At 40.5% G+C, this 19,310-nt stretch overlaps 2 protein-coding genes across 2 annotated transcripts; one reads left to right on the top strand and one right to left on the bottom strand.

Moving 5' to 3' along the window:
- Positions 1-3,314: 3,314 nt before the first annotated feature.
- On the top strand, positions 3,315-13,772 carry oxtra (oxytocin receptor a). The gene is made up of 2 exons (XM_020086523.2): positions 3,315-4,829; positions 10,343-13,772. The coding sequence occupies exons 1-2, from the start codon at positions 3,902-3,904 to the stop codon at positions 10,594-10,596; spliced, it is 1,182 nt and encodes a 393-aa protein (XP_019942082.1). The 5' UTR covers positions 3,315-3,901; the 3' UTR covers positions 10,597-13,772.
- Positions 13,773-13,909: 137 nt separating this feature from the next.
- cav3 (caveolin 3) lies at positions 13,910-16,427 on the bottom strand. The gene is made up of 3 exons (XM_020086370.2): positions 16,273-16,427; positions 16,016-16,148; positions 13,910-14,890 (listed from the first exon to the last, which is right to left on the bottom strand). Exons 2-3 carry the CDS (start codon positions 16,130-16,132, stop codon positions 14,549-14,551), a joined length of 459 nt encoding a protein of 152 aa, XP_019941929.2. The 5' UTR covers positions 16,133-16,148; positions 16,273-16,427; the 3' UTR covers positions 13,910-14,548.
- Positions 16,428-19,310: the final 2,883 nt, after the last annotated feature.

Raw genomic sequence — 19,310 nt, 5'->3', positions numbered from 1 at the left:
CAAGTTTTGATTTACGGTGCAGAGAGACCTCAACACATGCAAGAAAACAACTTCATCAATTTAAAGACATTTACGCTACAAAAGTCACAACACATGCAAATACAGAAACTGACAATGGAGATGTCTCCAGGGGACACACAAAAGTGATGAACCTGGCTGTAATTTAATGCTTTGTGAAGTTATTGAAGTCTGCTGCTCGTCCGGTGTGATGGAACTTCACAAGGTATTGAACTACAGCCAGGTTCATCACTTTTTAGTGTCTCCAAGAAACATTTCCTTTATTGTTTTTTCGCAATTTGCAGCCGTTTTCATGTGCTGTGACTTTTTGCAGCGAATGTGTCGTCAAATTGATGAAGATGTTTTCTTAATTTGCACATGTTTTTTTCTGTTTGCATTTGTTTTCTTAATTTGCAGTGCGTTGAGCTCTCTCGGCCCCCGTATTGATTGGATGTAAAACAAGAAAGAGCTGGTGGAACCTGCAGGAACTGTGCATGTAGCGTAGGAGGCATGCACAAGAAGATCCTATACTGCCTTAACTTATAGCTTCACATCAGATAGTGAGTCCATGGCTTCCTTTGTTTACACATTGCTGTGGCGTTTTTCACAGATCATTATAGTGAGTATGGATTTAAGAGGGATTGATGACAACCCTTGAATACCTGGTTATAAATATGATGCAGTGACCTGATGTTGCTGCTGGACTTGATGAAAAATGTCCTGATGCTCCACTGAACTCCTTGGGTCTGAGATGGGACAGACTTTGCCAACTTGTTTTGACATATTTAGTCTAGAAATGCAGACTTCAGAGGACCCAGCTGCTGGAATAGGAAACAGTTTATTTCTACCAATAACTCCAACCACAACCCAAATGCTTTTTTTATTGTAACTGCACCCTATTTTATGCAATTTGAGTGATGGCCAAACTTTAGAAGATACTTCACTGTCACAGTTGTGTAGCTTTCAGCAGACTGTATGCCTCACTCTAACCTCCAACATCTCATATCACACATGTGCAAGACATTTACCTCAGGTAATGAGGTTATGTTTTCACCCCTGTCCAGGTGTGAGCTTGTTTTTTATTTGTTTGGAAGCAATATTACACAAAAACTACCAGACGGATCACCAGGAAACTTGGTGAAAGGGTGCGGTATGTGTCAGAGACATTTCCATTTCATTTTGATGCAGAGACATGCTCTTTTTTTGCACATTGTGCAATAACATTAACATTTTCACCACTTTCTGAGGGAATAATTAATGTATCTTGAAAAATCTGGTATATTTAGGAATCTCTACGAGGGCATGAAATTTGGCGCAGCTTGATTGAATTTAAGTGGACTGTTGGGCCCTGGTGAAGGTTTGCGGTCTGTAGTCCATAGGCACATCAGAACAGGACAACGACAGCATATAGCAAAATGAAAAACATTACAGACAACATACAACATAACAGTAGAGTGCACAAGATACACAACACAAATCTGCTGATCTGTGGCTGCTACAGAGAAAGTTGATTCCCCAGATATAGCTTCTTTAACACAGCTTTGCCACACACATCCTTCATTCCCACTGGTGACAATTAAATTTGTTATTGTGTTCTTATTGTTGTTTTCAGACTCATCCACTTTCCTTACTCTCAGGGCTCACCTAAAGTGGGCTCAGTGATTGGATTTATTGTACCATCATCTTCCAATATTTTCCCGTTGTCTTTTTTATTTCCAGTCAGTGCTAAATCATCAGCAGTCTTCATGTTACTGCTTTGGAATTCCAGTGGAACTACAGTTTTCCAAACTCTAAACCACAAGAAGGGGGAATGGCTCTCTGGCTCAGATAGGACCAGAGGCCTTTTCCCAGCGGGTTTTTGCAATTGAGTGTTGCTGGAAATTTGAAGAGCTTCACAGTAGCAACAACAAATTGTCAACAAATTCCACTTGTCAGTACTCCCAACTACTGTAGCATTCCCTAAATTTCATCAACATGAGTGTGTTTAGTCTTGCAGTACTTACGAATGGTCATTGTGTAGAAAGTGTTTGGTTTAACTGGTTTTATGGTGTGTATTAGTTCTGAATTGTAGGGCGTTAAAACTGAATTTAAGCAGCAGACCTGACATGCAGTTGTTTTTCATGAAGATTAATAATCCTCTTTCTATTGTGTTTTTTCCCCACTGCTCCTTTATTGTTTCTGCATTACGCTCTCTGTTTTCATGAGTCACACTTTTCATGTTGTTAAAATTCTTGCGTCATCAATTAAGCAATGACACACATTGTTGTCATTCGAGTTGCTGGATTCCTGTGCAGCATGAACGGGAAGAGGGAAGAAATGTTGTTTCACAGGAATCACTGGAATGTAGCAGATGGGCATCAACATGGGCATGGCACGCAGTTGCCAATAAAATTTCAGCTTCATATGGTTGTATGTTATTTTCCCACGTATAGGAGGGTGAAAGATCATCATAATTTGATCAGCATCTTTTCAGTATAATATGCTGCACATGCATGATAATAACAATAAAAACCTATGTCCCTTAATTGTGGCATTAGAGCAGAATCAACTCTAAAATAAATGTTATTCTTGCATCTTGGACAGTTTGCTCGAATCCTCAGTGCATTAGTATTGGTTTTCTGAATCCAGTCTAACCTCTACTCTTTGTGTCTCTCTGGAAAAAGCTTGTGGCTCAAATACTTTATGTGCCTACAAACACGTCCTCTTTTGCAATCACTCGATCAGCTTCAGTGGGCGTTGCCTTGATAACATCACACAATCTAGAGCATTGACTTTTTAATCCTGGTTTAGAAAAGAGTTGTTTCCTCTGAGCTATTTTTTGTACCCCTGAAGTTGTAAAACTGACCATCCAACTGAAGAGAAACTGTTTTCTGTGTGTTTTTCACATTATTTATATAAACTCATTTATTCTCTCCTTGTTTTCTGGAGGTCATGAACCTTCTTAACCACAAGTTCTAAACCAGCTGAGGTGAGAGTCCCTCTACAGCTTCTGTGAGTCTCTAGAGAAAAAAAATCTCATTTTCTCCACAGATTTTGAAACCTTGTGCTATTTGTCACAGGCTTCGCTGTCATCTCCCCCAGCATCACTGCGGACAGATTTGAATTTCTACAACCATGTCAGAGTCTGACAACTGAATTCTTGCCTCATGACACTGGAAGCTCCTACAAAAGAGACCCCTGATACAGAGCACATCTGGGGGATCCTGTTTGAAAGGAGGGGTCGAAGCTCTGAGGCAGGAAAAGTTGCATGGCTCGAGTCGTCACCTAGTGGTTGTGAATGGTAATACTGTTCAGTGTTATTCCTGAACTGGGGGCAGATAAAACCTACAACAGGCACTTGTGAGCTGTGGCAGTGGTCATTCCGATTCTTACCAGGGATGAGGATGAGGGTTTGAACCTCTGAAGATTTTTACTTTCATATTTTACCTTTAGACTTTCTGATTTCATTTTGAAGCTGAACATTTATTTTTCTCACCTATAATCCTGTAAATTATTTGGACTTACTCGGACCGTGATTTTGGAGATTTACCTTTGACCAATGATGTGTCATACTCGAGTAGTTTAGTCCCTGATTATTTTTTTGTTTTAGGTTTTATGAACCTTAAGTGCACTTTATTTTGACTCCCACATTTTATCCAACGCTTCATGCCATTAAGATTCTTGAAAACATTTGCTCGTTTTCTCTGATGACTCGTGCGTCTTTTCTTTCTGGAGAGCAGGGATGCCTGAGGTTCAACTAAACAGCGCTTCTTTCCTTCTTTTTTACCACTTGAGGAACGTGTTTTTTTGAGCCTCAGCACATCTCACCCTGCGTCTTATCACCTGCACAAGGAAGACCTTCACCCCAAGACCCTGGCTCCAGGTGCCAGTCCAGCCCTGACGCATAAAGGACCACACTGCGGCAATGGAAGGTATCTCGAACCAAAGTGACTTGTGGCAGTTTAACGAGTCGTGGAAGAACTCCAGTCTCCTTAATGGCACCACCGGGTTGAATAGGACGAATCCTCTGAAGCGCAATGAGGAGGCGGCGAAGGTGGAGGTGACCGTGCTCGCCCTGGTACTGTTCCTGGCGCTGGCGGGGAACCTGTGCGTCCTGCTGGCCATCCACACCACCAAGCACAGCCAGTCACGCATGTACTACTTCATGAAGCACCTGAGCATCGCCGATCTAGTTGTGGCGATATTTCAAGTTCTGCCTCAACTTATCTGGGACATCACTTTTCGCTTCTACGGACCGGACACCTTGTGCAGATTGGTGAAATACCTACAGGTTGTCGGGATGTTCGCGTCCACGTACATGTTAGTTTTGATGTCTGTAGACCGGTGTCTGGCAATTTGTCAGCCTCTCCGTTCTTTGCACAGGAGAAAAGACCGTTTCTATGTCATATCCTCCTGGATCCTGAGCCTGCTGTTCAGCGTCCCGCAGATGTTCATCTTCTCCCTGCGAGAGGTCGGCTCGGCCGGATCAGGAGTCTACGACTGCTGGGGTGATTTCGTGAAGCCGTGGGGAGCCAAAGCTTACATCACATGGTTCAGCCTGACCATATACATCATCCCCGTGGCCATACTCAGCATTTGCTACGGTTTGATAAGCTTCAAAATATGGCAAAACTTCAAACTGAAGACCAGACGGGAGCAGTGTATAAGCCTGACGCCCAAAACATCCAAAGGCAACACGCTGGCCCGTGTGAGCAGCGTGAAGCTCATCTCCAAGGCAAAGATAACCACAGTGAAAATGACTTTTGTAATCGTCGTGGCTTATATCGTCTGCTGGACCCCCTTCTTCTCTGTCCAGATGTGGTCTGCGTGGGACCCAGATGCGCCTCGTGAGGGTAGGAGTAAAGTTTAATAAAGTTCGCACCAATGCGTAAAGGCTGATGTTCCATTATCATATGTAATATTTTTGACTCTTGGGTATTCCCCATCTTGTCCTATATTGTCAAATTGCAAACCCATCATTTACACCCAGCTTCTGTGATAATATTGACGAGTTTGGAGATTTTAAAATGTATGTTTCATCCTTCTTCTTTTGCGCATTGGTGCTCTTTACGCACAATGATGCGAAAGCTTGTCCATCCAATCAGAGAAATCCTGAGGCTATAAAAACAAGCTGAGCTGTGTTTTTTGTTTCCTCCTAATTCTCATGGGTCGGACGCACGCAGGAGTTTCACAGAAGAGTCAGAAGATTTTTTTAAAGGCACATAGGGTTAAATAAAACACTGTCTGCCAGAGACAGAGAATACACTGCAGGTATATGACAGGAGAACAAAAACAAAATGAGTGGAATCCATCTTCTGTTGTTGCTTGTGATCCCCTGAATGTGACATCTGAGTGTTTTCTGATATTTATCTATTTCAAATAAATATCCAACAACATTCAAAAACACAAATCATCAGTCCCTGTCAGCTCACCACCTATTGATCAAATGTCTGTGGTTCACATAGAGAAACATAGCTGCAAAACATTATAGACATTCTGTTTTTCATATATGTCAAATTCTTCATATACCTGATCTGTGCCAAGAAAAACGCATCATTGATTGAAAGTACATAAACTGTAAACATGATCCTATGACTTGCAAATTTCCTCTGACCTTCCCCATCCTGCAGAGACTGAGTGATGGCTAATCATTAAACAAATCAGTGTGCGCCACAACGCGCCAAGCGACTCTTATTTGTGCCCGTGAGGCACGTTGGAGTGTGTCGTTGACATCTACCACAATAGGCCACAAAGCGGCCATCTATATGTGCTCCCTATATTTATCGACCTACTCTGCCATGGCCACACCCATATAACAAGAGAAGACTAATGTTCCAATTCGTCTTCACGGTGTGTTTGCACAGTCCACATTGTGATAAGGACATGTTTAATTTGAGAGTTAAGATATCATTTGCCTGTTTGTTGGGAAGAGCTTTGTTTTACTTGAAAAGGTAACTCTGATTAGAGCTTTTCATTTGAGGTGTCTGTTTATTCTCTTGAATAGAAAACTTCCCATCACTAACAGTGGTGTAGGTAGATGGTAGTTCCTCAGACATTTTATAAAACCCAATTAAAACAAAGCAAAACAGCACAGATGCTAAAACAATGTCAGGAAATATCTTGGTGAAAAGGGAATAAACAGACTTTTGTTCTTTTCTTCTGCCACAGCAGGTTTTTGCAAATGTTTCCAGCTGACTGCATGTGCTTAGTTGTCATTCTCCTCAAGCGTTCGCACCAGTCATTTCCACTTTTGAGGAAAAAGTATAATACACTGAGAGGTAATTCTTCAACTCTGAGGAGGCATGAGGCTGGAAGCACTGAGGAAATGACAGCAGTCAGTTCTGATTCTGCAGCATTCAACATTCAAAGTCGATGTAGTCAGAAAATAGCAGCAGATGTGGCTTCAGTCTGCGAATGGGAAAGACAGTAATGATATCCCTTTGTGCTGCAGAGCCTGGATCGGTGCAGATGTCTGATGGCCTCTCTCCACGTGAACATGCAGCACTCAGAGAGGCCAGGATTGGCAATGACACGTGCCTGTATTTGTGTACAAAAGATAAACTGGAGTGTCACCTGTGTATATGCAGATAAAGTGGCCATTAGAGTCATACTCTACTCAGCAAGCTCAGACAACTCTTCAGACAACTAAACATTGCATTTTTTAACATTAATGAACCATAAACCGTTAAAAAAAACATGATCTTAGATTCTGTGATTGTAGTTTTTAAGGAGTTTTTAGTCTCTCTTGGGTTTTAGGGGTTGACTAAAATCAGGCTGTGCCTTCAAAACGTTTTGTACAGCAGTGACCAATGAGCAATCAATCAGGACCACATAGCTCATTAAAACAAATTATTAATGCTTATTGCCCATATACCTACAGACTTCCTTCTTCCTGATTTAACCATGGAATATATCCATAATATATATTTAGTGAGACATAAATAGCCCCAAACATCTGAAGTGTCAGAGTACTAGAGTTATGAACATTGATTTTTCACGTATTTATATTTTTTTTAATGCTGCAGAAAGTCGATTCTTTGAGTCTGTGTCTGAGGGATTGGCACCATCGGGGGATGTTATTGCCATGCTTTCCTGCGAGATTCACCCATTAGAGACATATTCAGCACCATTTTCAGCATCAGTCAAGCTGTTTCTTCAACTTGTGGCTGTCTTTAAAAGGCCACTGCTAGAAGAGGCAGTATATAAATGCACCAGTTTCTTATTTATTGCAGACACCTACACTTTCTCCACAGGCGCATGTAAAGTGCAAATGTCCGAAATGTCCCAGCACCTGAAACAATAAACAGTCAGATGTAAATATTCAAGTTCATAGTTTGACTTTTTCACCTTCTACTGGGGGTTGAATGAGAAAATTGAAGAAAATAAAACTCTCACATCTGTAGCTACAGCCAACATTTTTAATTTGTTTTAAGTTCCAGCAGTTTACCCTCAGTAAAACAATTGATCCTTATGCCTCCACGACACTGACAGTGCCCAGAGGTACAACCCATCATCACAGCTCGTGCAAATCTTATTAACATGATTTTCTCAACAATGCCTTGAGGGAATTTCTTTAAATTTGGTACAAGCATTCAGTTTGATGAAACTACTAACTGACCAGATTTTGTTGCTCAAAGGCAAATACCTTACAAAACACAATTTTATATATCTCAAGAATACCTTGAGGCAATTTGGCACTAATGTTTGCTTGCCCACAAATATGAACTTAAATGGTATTGGTGATAGAAGGTCAAAAGTCAAGGTCCCATATGACCTCATGTTCTTGTGAAAGTGATTTATCATGAGCAGCTATAGGGAGTTTCATTACATTCACTTATACCTCAAGGATGACCTGATTAGATATGGGTGGTCCAGGTCACAGTTGCCTCACAAAACATATTTTTTGCCTCTTAATCATAATATCACAAGTCTGCCTTTAGGGTATTTCTTATAAAGCCTAGCTAGCCAGACTACCAACCTTTATGCTAGGATATTTCAACTGACAATTGCCTGTAGCATCATATTTACACTACAGATGATTGGCATCAATCTCCTCATCTGGCAAAGGCAGTAAATGTATTTCCTCAAAGTATTTTACAAAAAGATAACCAAAATTGGATCACCGTTATAGCGCACAAATCCTTTGGACTTTTCTCCCTTAGATAAATATCATCAGACCAATCAGTGTAATATTTTAAAATGCATGAATAGAGTCAAATTGCACCATAACTCCAAGTTCCTTCAAAACAGCCGAGATATCTGACTTTTCACCAGTTTGATCCATTGTGAAAGAGCCAGGACCTTTCAAAGACTGGAAGTTCACCAGCCCATCAAGCTCATCACTACGACCTTTAAAAACATCAGAGGCAGGTCGCTAAATATTCATTCTTTGAAGCTTTGTGAGGGCAAACAGGGATGTCTGTGATTTCCCAGTTAACAAACAGACAGATTTCATTATGTTAAGGACAGAAAACACTTGAAGGTTAAACTCTGGCTTAGACACAAACAAAGCCCCCAAAAATCTGTGAAAACAAACCTGTTCCCCACCATGCAGGCTCAGGCATGGTGCTTTTGGACACTGACTCACACTCAGACCATAGTATTGATTTGCATTATGTGCTCAATGACACAAAGACCACAGTTAAATGGCAAAGTGTTATTTTTCTAAAGGTTATTTTCTATTTGTCTTAAAGCAACAAGAAAAACAAACCTGGAACGTCAGTAGAGCTGTATCAGAAGTTTCACTTATAAATATCGCCTAAATTCAATCGCCGCTGATGCTTTTTCAGCCCCAGGGAAGGAGAATCAGCATTTGGTGTTCTAACTCATTAATGAAGTCTTTTGGTCTGGCCTGTATCAGCTCTGACAGGCAGACAGATGCACCACCCAGAGAATGATTATATTCTGCCTCTCCATTCGCTGTATGATTTATCGTTCCCTTTTGAAAGACATTGTGAGTGAATTCCGTAAAGACGTTTCATGATAATTCCCCGTTATTCAAATTGGGTCCAGGCTGCACTCTCATCCAGCCTGATGCTTGATAACCACTGATTGGTCTTTTGCATTGAGTTGTATGATTCTCTTGATGTCAGTTGAAGCTGACTGATGTGTGGCTGAACCTTTGTATCAATTCACTCATTGTTTTTTAATGTACATTTCATAAATGGTTCTATTACTCAGATCTGAATGTTTGGTCAGTATTTAACACATCCTTCTCTCAGTTTCATTTGCTCATCTGAAACATTTGGATGTAGTTCACAAAAGCAGATTATTAAACCAATAAAACTGCAATAGAAGGGTTATTGAATGATCAACACTCAGTTAAGTTCATGTTTTACTCTCATAAATTAAATCCTTAATAGCTGATGAAGAGTTCTTATTAATCACGTGTGTGACTTTAATGTCCTTCCAGTGTAATGTCCTTCCATCAGTGTGCGAGGAACATCTCTGCTTGTATCGTTCTTTGTTTCACAAAGTCAGTAGTGTATTGATTGTTTTAACAGTTCACCATTTCAATTCAATAACTTATATCAACTAATTATTGTGCTGCAAGTTTTATTAGGTTCTCTCCTTCCTCAAAGATCTAAGGCTATAAAGTTGCCAGTCTGATCTATTTTTACCACCATTAAAATGACTAAAAGTGCCTCTTGGGACTGAGGATCCTGAAACGTGTAACTGAAATAAAGAAAATGACAAATGGGTTAAATTAAATAAGACAATTATACAGCCATGCTAGCATCTAACATGCTGCAGGTGATGCTAACCATGTTCTCCATCTTAGTACAGTGTGTTAGCATGCTATAATTGAGTTTCTAAGTGATTTACAAGTGGCAGACATAGTTTACCTTTTTAAGTATTTGGTCTTAAATCTTAAATTTCTGGATGATTGAAAAAATGGACACTAGTATTTTATAAGAAGAAAATGGGGGATCATCAAAGTTGGTGTGATTCGTCAATGACATGAAAAAATTGTAAATAAAAAAAGTAGATAAACATTTAGCCACTAATATCATTACTTCTTGCATAGACTGTGTATAAAGATGGACGACATGACTGCTGCCTAAAAGTGAAGCCCAAGCATCTCAATTGCCACATGGTGGCTGGCACCATTATAGGTCCTAAATCCTGCATCATCCATGTTAATGGATGGGAGATGGGACAGACAAAAAAGTCAAAGTGCAAATGCTTTTTTTCAAAGATTTCTGTAGTTCTTATCATATTTTAAGCGTGTATATTGACCTTGCTGCTGCGGCTTCATCCTCCGATCATTACTGGGCAGACTCTGGCTCCCGATGCATAAAATGGCATTGTTCATATCCTTTAACTTTTGCTGTCACAGAAAAGTAACTCTCCTCTCTCTCTGCAGCCATGCCCTTCATCATCTCCATGCTGCTGGCCAGCCTCAACAGCTGCTGTAACCCCTGGATCTACATGTGCTTCGCCGGACACCTGTTCCAGGATCTTAGGCAGAACTTTCTGTGCTGTTCCACTCGCTACCTCAAGTCGTCCCAGTGCCGCTGTGAGCCCGACTTTGACTCCAGTCACAAGAGCAACTCCTCAACATTTGTCATCAAGAGCACCAGCAGTCAGAGGAGCATCACAAAGACTTCTAGCACATAAGCACTGACCCCCCATCCCCTCCCTCAAGCTGCCCTCTTGGCCTTTAACCCCATGCTGTCGCCCCCCAAAAAAATCCATCAGTTTGACTCCTGCAGATATCTCTTTCCCTGAAGGTTGCTGTTCAAAGCCCAAAAACGTAATAACAACTACGCTCTAAAATCGTCCATGTACATTAATATACAGGACATAGTGAAAATAAAATTTAAAAAAGTCGAAAAAACTATAATTGAGGGGCAATATTTTGTAAATAAAAACTTTCAAGATAATCATGGACCCAGCTGAGCAGTCCACTCAATCTTTTGATGTATGTTTTTACTTTTCTTTTTTAGATGTACAGTATATATTTACATATTTACAGGGCAGAGAGTGAAAAAAATATATTAAAAAAGAAAGAAAAAATAAGATTGAATGATACTTAAAGCCCTGTTAGCCTTGAGCAACTACATAATTGATTCAGTTGTTATCACCAGCAAAGCTTACAGATTCTGTTTGTCTGTGTTATAATGAAATCAGTCACCTATATTTAAATGTGTATTAAATATTAAATATTGTGTACAGTGTTGTTCACTTTGCGATGGGTTGCTTACGTGTAAGCTGTTACTTGAGCTTCTGTTTGATGTGAGATGTTTTAGCTGTCACTGGTAAAGATTTTTAAAAAGTAAAAAAAAAAGAGTGAAAGCAGCAAAAAAATACACTGATGACGTTATAATTTTCACTGGCCTGATGCAGATTACAAGTCCTTCTGCCTCCGACACAGACTAAAAAAATCCTTGGCAAGGTTCCTGGAACATTTCCAGAGGGATGTTTGTCTGAATTTAGGACGTCACCGAGTTCCTGGACCTTTTTTGGCAGCACATTGAAACTTTGAACATCCCTTTCGGCCTTGGTCCCAAAACACATTACTGGGTCTGGAGGCTGTGCAGTTCAGACATGTGACCTGCATGTTTCTGGAGGTTTTTCTCAGGTCACAGTTGTTGCATGACATGAAGTATCATCCTGCAGGACATGACAATAAAAGTAAACCATGGCCATGAATTCACTCTATAGCGTTTCTCATTGCAAAAGTAATTAAGTCTGAGTCTGTTGTTCTGTCAGTTGTTTTATAATTCGTTGTAAATGTTTCAAGAATATGAGCTCGCAAGGACGTGATCCACTAAGCACATCAGTAATCATTGATAACAGTGAGAAGTGGCTTGATTAAAACAAAAACTGAACAATTAAATGCTGTAATAAATTATTTCTTTGTGAAATTCATAATGTTCGACTTATTTCAAATGTCTTCTACCAGAAAGGGCTTTAATACAGTAGGGCAGATAGTGTAGGAATATTCAACTGGATTATTTTTGCAAAGATTTAGCTTTAATCTTATGATTTATGAGGATTACAAGATGGATTAATGTCATTATAATTATTATGAGGAATATTTTACTCTACTTTTAGATATTCCTGTTTAGGAGAAATGTACTTCTTGTATAACACTGAGCTTCTTTCATTAGAAAATATTATGAGAGAAAAAATTATTTCACACATATCTTTGTCAACTCAGACTTTTCTCTATCAATTTAATGACCAAAAATTAAAAGTCAGATGCCAACAACTGGTGCATAATAAATAGTCTTTTGAGCATTATGTGTAATTGCACACATTAAATTAATCATTTGCAGGAGGGGGAAAGAAAATGCATGTAAAAACCTTTAGATCTGTGTGATTTAGTTCACTCTATATATTTCATGTCTCTCTGTAGTAGTTTAAAAAGAAGGAATAAGAAATAACTAAAGTAAATTGCTGTTGAATATAACAGCTTCTACTTGAGGATGAAACAAATAATTCCTGCCTGCATGTATCATATATATGGTGGTAAAAATGTAATAAATGTGCATGTGTAGGATTCTTTTTTTTATAAAATATGTGGTCTATGGAGAGTGATCTGATGATCATTGCCCTTGTTCTGCTAAAATTAAAGACCACATTGACCACTTTACCTGGCGAATTAATCACTCCATACAACAGCCACCTCTAGTGCAGGGTTGTCAAACATGTGGGCTGCAGGTCTAATCCAGCCCATAGGACGACTGTGCTAAGTTTAAAGAGATGCGATGAAAGATCCTTTTTTTTAAATAAAAAGCATTGGTGTTCCTGTTTTGTCCACCGGGTGTCACTTTGTCCAATTGAGAGCGGCAGGTCCTATAATAATAACACATAAAGATAAGTGAGACACTGTGAAAGTTGATGTTCATGAGGACCACGTGAGGAGAGTGAGCTTGATTTGTTCACAGCACCTTTCGTGGCTCAAGGAAAAAAAAATATTCAACACAACTTTGAGACTGATCATGATGAACAGTGCCACAACTCACGTGGACGTGGGTGGTTGGGACGTCTGAGGAAATGGGTTCTGCAGTTTGGAATAAAATGTCATCAGTTTGAGCCGGGACAAGTGACAGGACTTTGCCAACAAAAGAAACTCTGTGGCTGACAAGGATTTTGACGAACTCAGACAAGCACAGACATTGTTAAAATAGCCAGACATGTTTGTGGTGTCGATGATGCTCAAGACTATCATTGAGGAGTTGCTGGAGTTGGTGCCCATGACAGACACCACAAGAGCCAATGATATTTCTAAGTGTTGTCAGAGAACACAGAAGATGGCAGACTGACTGAAAGTGGAAAGACATGCAGAATATTGTTTCCTTTCGACACATTGTTGTACTTGTAAAGGTTAAGATGTGACATTAAGTCAAGCACTTCATGTAAAATGCTTCTTCAGAGACTTTCACTGATCAGTTCTCTGACAGTTCTCTAAACATGCAAACCAGTTGAAATTGTACTTATTTTTCCTCTCACATCTCAAGCTGTGTGTTTTGCTCTGTGCTCTATAAAGGGGAAACATTTGGTAGTGTTGTTGGTTTTACTGCTCTGGCCCACTTGAGATACACACTCCTGCTCTAATGGGTCACAGTTCACATATTAGTGCCTCCAGGATGACTGAAGTAATGTGTCGGTGAACATAAAGAATAGTTGTTGCAAACCTTTTGAAAAGAGTTGAAATGATACACATACAATCAAACACTGAGGCCGTATTACAATGGACTTATTATAAGGACACTTCTGTAAGGTGTCTAAGCTCCAGCCAATGCATATTTTTACTCTATACACTGTAGGTAAACGATAGCAACAAAGTTAATATACTTTACTTTTAAATCATCATATACACATACAGAAATGTACAAACACGTAGATTTAATATCCCACCCATCACACTTTGAGAAAATGTCTTAGTTACTGTGGATTTCTCACAAATTAAGAGGGAAATATATCAGAATATATATATATATTTTAATACATGGAGAAATCAGACAATATTGAACAAAGACATTCAGAAAACATTTCACTTCCTTTCATTCTGTTAGCGTTTTTTTAAAATAAGGTTAAGTGTACAGACAGGAAAGTGTCAAATTCAACTCAGTCAATATTAGGTCAAACACACTGGACACAGCAACACACATATAACTTTCAATACAACCAAATGTGTCATGCATACAGGCAGCATCATCCAGAGGTGCAGCAGTGTCGGGAGTTTATTACATTTGTTGTGAATGAGAAATCTGAGCTTTTTTGTCATACGAATAAGTGAGAGCAGACAGATCCTCCTGTAAAGGCCAACGGCCCTCTCCTCCCACAGTGAGGAGCACAGAGCCCTCCAGGACTGCCAGAGCTGTCACAGAACCATGCTGCCTGCTGCAGCTGTCGCAGAGCTTCTGGTGGCAAAAGGCACACCAGGCATGTCAGGACTGAGAGCCGAGGGCTTGATGATGGGAGGGTGGAGAGCAGCGTGTTAAGAGAACTGCAGGAGGAGAATCAGGGAGTAAGCAAGATGCCAGGATTTATCTTCTGGTGTATAAAAAGATACCGGACTTCATCCGGTCATACTATAAACACTACTGCGTAGAGTTCTTTAGACTTCTTTGCGCAGCGCCACCCGCACACTGCTGAAGATCTTGCCCAGGGCCCCGAAGAAGGGATCGCAGAAGGTCTGGATGCAGAGGGAGTAGATGCGGCTAATGCACTGTGACTCAATCAGGCAGCTCTTGATGCACGGAACCACAGCCCAGATGTGGCAGAAGGAGATGCAGGCGAACAGGAAGCCCCAGAGCAGAGCCACAGGGATGCCGAAGATGGCGGACAGGATGCGGTAACACCAGTATTTGGACACAGTGAAAGTGGTGTAGCTGAGCTTCCACACTCCGTCCAGGCTGTGTGTTCCATCAGGCTCTGCAATCACATCCTCAAACTCCACCTGATAAGAAATTTAAGAGAGGCTTTCATTAATGCACATCAAATAATTTCAAACATCTCCCTCCACCAGACCTCTGTGGGCTCCACATGTCAATGTCAAGTGTGTGTATGCAGAAAATCCATTTTATCTGTTGTGATGTAGACTTGATTTTTACAGCTGGGTCCAAACATTTTACTGACGGATGCTTTCATGTAAAATGCATGAAAGCAACTGTACAGTGGTCCAATCTGTTTTGAGGTGTCTGTACGTGCGTGAACCAACTTGTCAGTAATCTTGACAGGCAGACACCCCACACATCTCAAACCTTATTTACATTCTGTCCAGATCCACTGGATAGGATCAGAAGCAGTAGGAACAACTCACTGTTGGTTTCCTGTCTAAGTAGCTGCCTAAGATCATCCTCTGAATAAATGGCTGGATGTGTATTTTCCTGTTTTATATTTTTCTCTGTGAGGTCTGGGAGGATTTGTAGAGTCAAAATTCTGCACAAGCACAGTTTGTGTTCAGTAGAAATTCAGCAAGAGAACTGGCACGAAGATGTTAAATTGGATTGCTCATCTAATTAAGGGGACTTATTTTATCGATATAGCCAATCTCTGTTTTGAGGGTATAGCAAAGAAAAATAAAATATCACCAGATCTGTCACTGGTTAATATTAACAAACCTTCCAGATTAAATGTGTAATATTCGCGTCTTAACGGCTGAAGACAAATACGACCACATCACTAAATCATTCCAAATTCAGCTGTAAAAACGAAAAACTTTCATTCAAACACGATCTAATCTAATGTACAGTATGTTCAGCCTCCTCCTTACAGAAACTGTTTGCGGTGGTGTCATAGCAACAATCACAGCATAAACAGTTGTCAAACCTAAATAAAACATGGTGTCACAGAGGATCAGTGTCATACTCTTCTACCTCATTCCCAAAATAACCCCTATGTCCCGCAGAGGCAACAGGAATAGCTCTCGATCTATTTTAGGGCTTTTCCAGACAATATAATAACCTGCTCTCTTGTTTTTGTGCCGATAAACTATTTACTGCATTTTCTCCACACATGACATCACAGGGGTCACATTCTTGATCCTCACTGTGACAGGGTGTTGTCTGTATGCTGCACAAACCTTGACTACATCCTCATTGATCTGCTTGGGGTCTCTGTTGATGAGGTCGATCTCCTTGGTGTGGCTGTCCTTCACGATCTTCTCCTCGGTGGCGTTGTACTGGTACTGATCCGCCATGGTCGGGCTGCAGGTCCTGGACGGGCCGTAGAGAGAGAGAGAGAGAGTGAGAGTGAACCTTCCTGGATCAAACTGCTCGCAGCCACCTCAGTTCGAGTCTGAACTTCTGTATCGCCACTGGGACGCTCCCACTCACATACCAGTGGACAGCAGCTGCAGACGTCCTGGTGAAAACGGAGGCCTGACCACCACCCAGCACCCACACAAAAAAATAGCATATACACTCACACGCCACAATGTAGTGCACACAGACAGAGAAGGCATGCCTTAAAGGACCCAGGGTTGTGTCACATTTCACATGGGGCTGTGGGGAGAACTGGGCAGAGTTTGCACAGTGGCACGAACTTCCACCACAGGGAGTAAGACGGTCGAGCACCAACACACCCTTCTGCTCGGGCTCTTGTCAGAACACAGTGTTTTGGGAAATAATGAAAATTCAAATGAGTCCACACTTGTTCAAAGATTTTCAAATCTAATTTTCTACAATGCACCTGCACGTGAAAGGGCTCTATTGGCAGAAATTGAATATAAAATAATCCTTGTGACGTTTTCACTAGAGTGTTTCATCAAAATTGAATGGGCCCTTTATATGTTAATACTTTATATTTACATCTGGAGGGGGTCCTCTCTATGCCGTGTTTTTTACAGTAGCCCAGACTGGACAAACTTAACACCTCTTGAGTTTTTATGACAACTGAAGCTACCACAGGTTCTCTCTCGTGTTTGGAAGAGGAGGGTGAGGTGAGGGGTGTTCAGCTGCAACATGAAACTTCACCACTAGTTGTCACTAAATTCTACACACTGAACCTTTAATTTGGAGGCCTTGTGAAGAGAGATTAACATATTTTGCATGACAAATATATTTCCTTGGGCAAACTGCCACAAAACACAAAAAATATTTCATAGCTATTTTATAATGATTCCAATTCAGCCTTTTGTTGGAACACAGCATTGTGGAACATGATGATATTTCCAAAAAATATTAAGTAATCATTTAATATTAGTACACACTTTTTCAACCATTACTTTTTCATGTCTGATTTTTCATATATGCACCTTTACTGTCGCTGCAGAGCTGCAGTGAAGTCTGTAATGCTGTTCTGCACTGAAATGTATTCGACACACTGGACCATATGGCTTCCATAATTAGCTTGTTGCTATAGTAAAATATAGCTTCGGTCATTTCATTTCATTTGGAGGCCTTATTGAGAGAGATTTGCCTATTTTACATAACAAATATGTTTCCAACTGCTAATGTTTCCTTGTGCAAACAATGACACAAAACATGTTAAAAAGCTCAGTGGGCATGAAGAAAAATCAGTCCAGTCTTTGAGACCCAGGGCAAGTTAAATCTATAGTTTACTGTTTGTTTATTTATTTACATTAATCAATATGTTTATTTCCTTCTCACCAATAAAGTGACTCAGTCATTTATATCCCAGTCTTAGAGTGAACAACAGAGTTTGCGTAAGGTAAGTCCTGAGCCTCCTCATACAAAGTGTTTCTGATCGTAGCGATGCATAAAATTGCAGGGCCCCAAAAATAAAACTCTAATTCAGTCTTCCTTCAGTTGTGCAGTTGTTGCTATCAATCATAGCTTTCTATATCAATGGGTTTCATAAACAATATAGTTATAATAACAATATAATAGTTCTGCCAAATCGTGGAGGGGGACAAGGTCCTGATGAAGTGCTCACGCTGCAGCGACTCCCAACTCTCTGTTGCTATTGGTCTCAATCAGAAGAATACAGGAAGCATGATTTCAGAGCAGGGACTGGAATTCATTGCCCCAGTTCCCTGGTGGCAGAGACAGACGCCGTGAGGGAGGGGCTGCAATGGGATCAGAGCACATGTGACCAGGAGCCAACTCAATTAGAGAAGTATTCTCGGCAAGGCGGTGGAGAGAGTGGAGGCCGGTTTGGCATGAAGGCAGAGGGACAGAAATAGCTCAGCGAAGAGTCATGGTGGACATACCTCAGCCTCCATGGGTGTCAATTCAAGCTGAGGGTGCAGCGGCTCCTGTTATCTGTTTAATGTAGACAGACGTACAGCACAGGGATCTCACAGCTATATTTAGAGTCATGCAGTAGATTTCAGTGGGTTAGTTTACAACGTGGGGGGTGCTGGCAATAAACAGAGCTGGTTGTTTTTATTGACACAATCACAAAATGCTGCTAATTATCTGTTGTGTAATGTAATAATTTAACCTGAGCATCAAACTCTGTGCATCAAAATGGTAAATATAAAGCACTTTTCTAGATGACCACTCAAAGTGCTTTACAGTACAGTTTTGCCATTCACTCATTCACACGTTCATACAGTGCATCCAGGACCAGCACCTTCTCTATCACACTCTATCTATAGGCGGCTGTGGCTGAGGAGTAAAGCGGTCCTCCTCCAACCAGAAAGTCGTTTAACCCTGCTGAAGTGTCTCTGAGCAAGATGCTGAACCCGAACTGCCCCTCATTGAACAAAAAAGTGCTGCTAATAGATGCACTGTATGAATGGGTGAATGGCAAACTGTACTGTAAAGTGCTTTGATTGGTCATCAAGACTAGAAAATATAAACCATTGACATTCCTCACACACAAATTAGGGTTTTTGTCTCAGAACTGGGAATAGAACCAGTGGTTATTTCCCAGTTCATGGTTGACCTGCTCTACCTCCTGCACCATCCGTTGAGTGTCACCTGTTTCCTTCAAAGGGTCACATGATTCTCAAAAACAGATATGAAAATGCAGAATCCTTGAATTTGCATATTCCACAATGCAACTCAGTTGTATCTGTTGTTGGAACCTCCATGACAACCATTTCTTTTATACTCCACCAACCCCTGTTTGTAACGCAGGCTGTCTGTCATAAATGTGTAATGATTTATTCCTGAGGATATCATCAAGTGTTATTCTCTCAGATTTTAAAAGTCCATTTTATAGAAGATGTGATCTGTTTTCACAGGATGAATTGGTGGTATATCCCTTTAAATATCTCCCTTATAAAGGTGCCTTATTTAACACAGGGCAAATTGTTTTGGTTTCACCTTCACCATAAATCAGAGATAAATATAGTCGAAATATAACTACTCTCAAACTACATGGGTGTGTATTTGTGACTCACAGATGTGTAACTCTAACCACTTTTGCAGCATCATTTGGAGATGTGTGCAATAGGTCACTTTGAA

The sequence above is a fragment of the Paralichthys olivaceus genome, chromosome 2, assembly GCF_024713975.1.
Source record: "Paralichthys olivaceus isolate ysfri-2021 chromosome 2, ASM2471397v2, whole genome shotgun sequence".
Taxonomy (NCBI): Eukaryota; Metazoa; Chordata; class Actinopteri; order Pleuronectiformes; family Paralichthyidae; genus Paralichthys; species Paralichthys olivaceus.
The sequence above is the reverse complement of the archived record's forward strand: the minus strand, read 5'-3'. Positions and strand labels throughout refer to the sequence as shown.

Coding starts and splice junctions, on each gene's coding strand:
- cav3 (XM_020086370.2), bottom strand. CDS start 16,132: ATGGCGGATCAGTACCAGTACAACGCCACCGAGGAGAAGATCGTGAAG. Junction 14,891..16,015: donor TCAATGAGGATGTAGTCAAG/GTTTGTGCAGCA, acceptor ATTTCTTATCAG/GTGGAGTTTGAGGATGTGAT.
- oxtra (XM_020086523.2), top strand. CDS start 3,902: ATGGAAGGTATCTCGAACCAAAGTGACTTGTGGCAGTTTAACGAGTCG. Junction 4,830..10,342: donor CCCAGATGCGCCTCGTGAGG/GTAGGAGTAAAG, acceptor CTCTCTCTGCAG/CCATGCCCTTCATCATCTCC.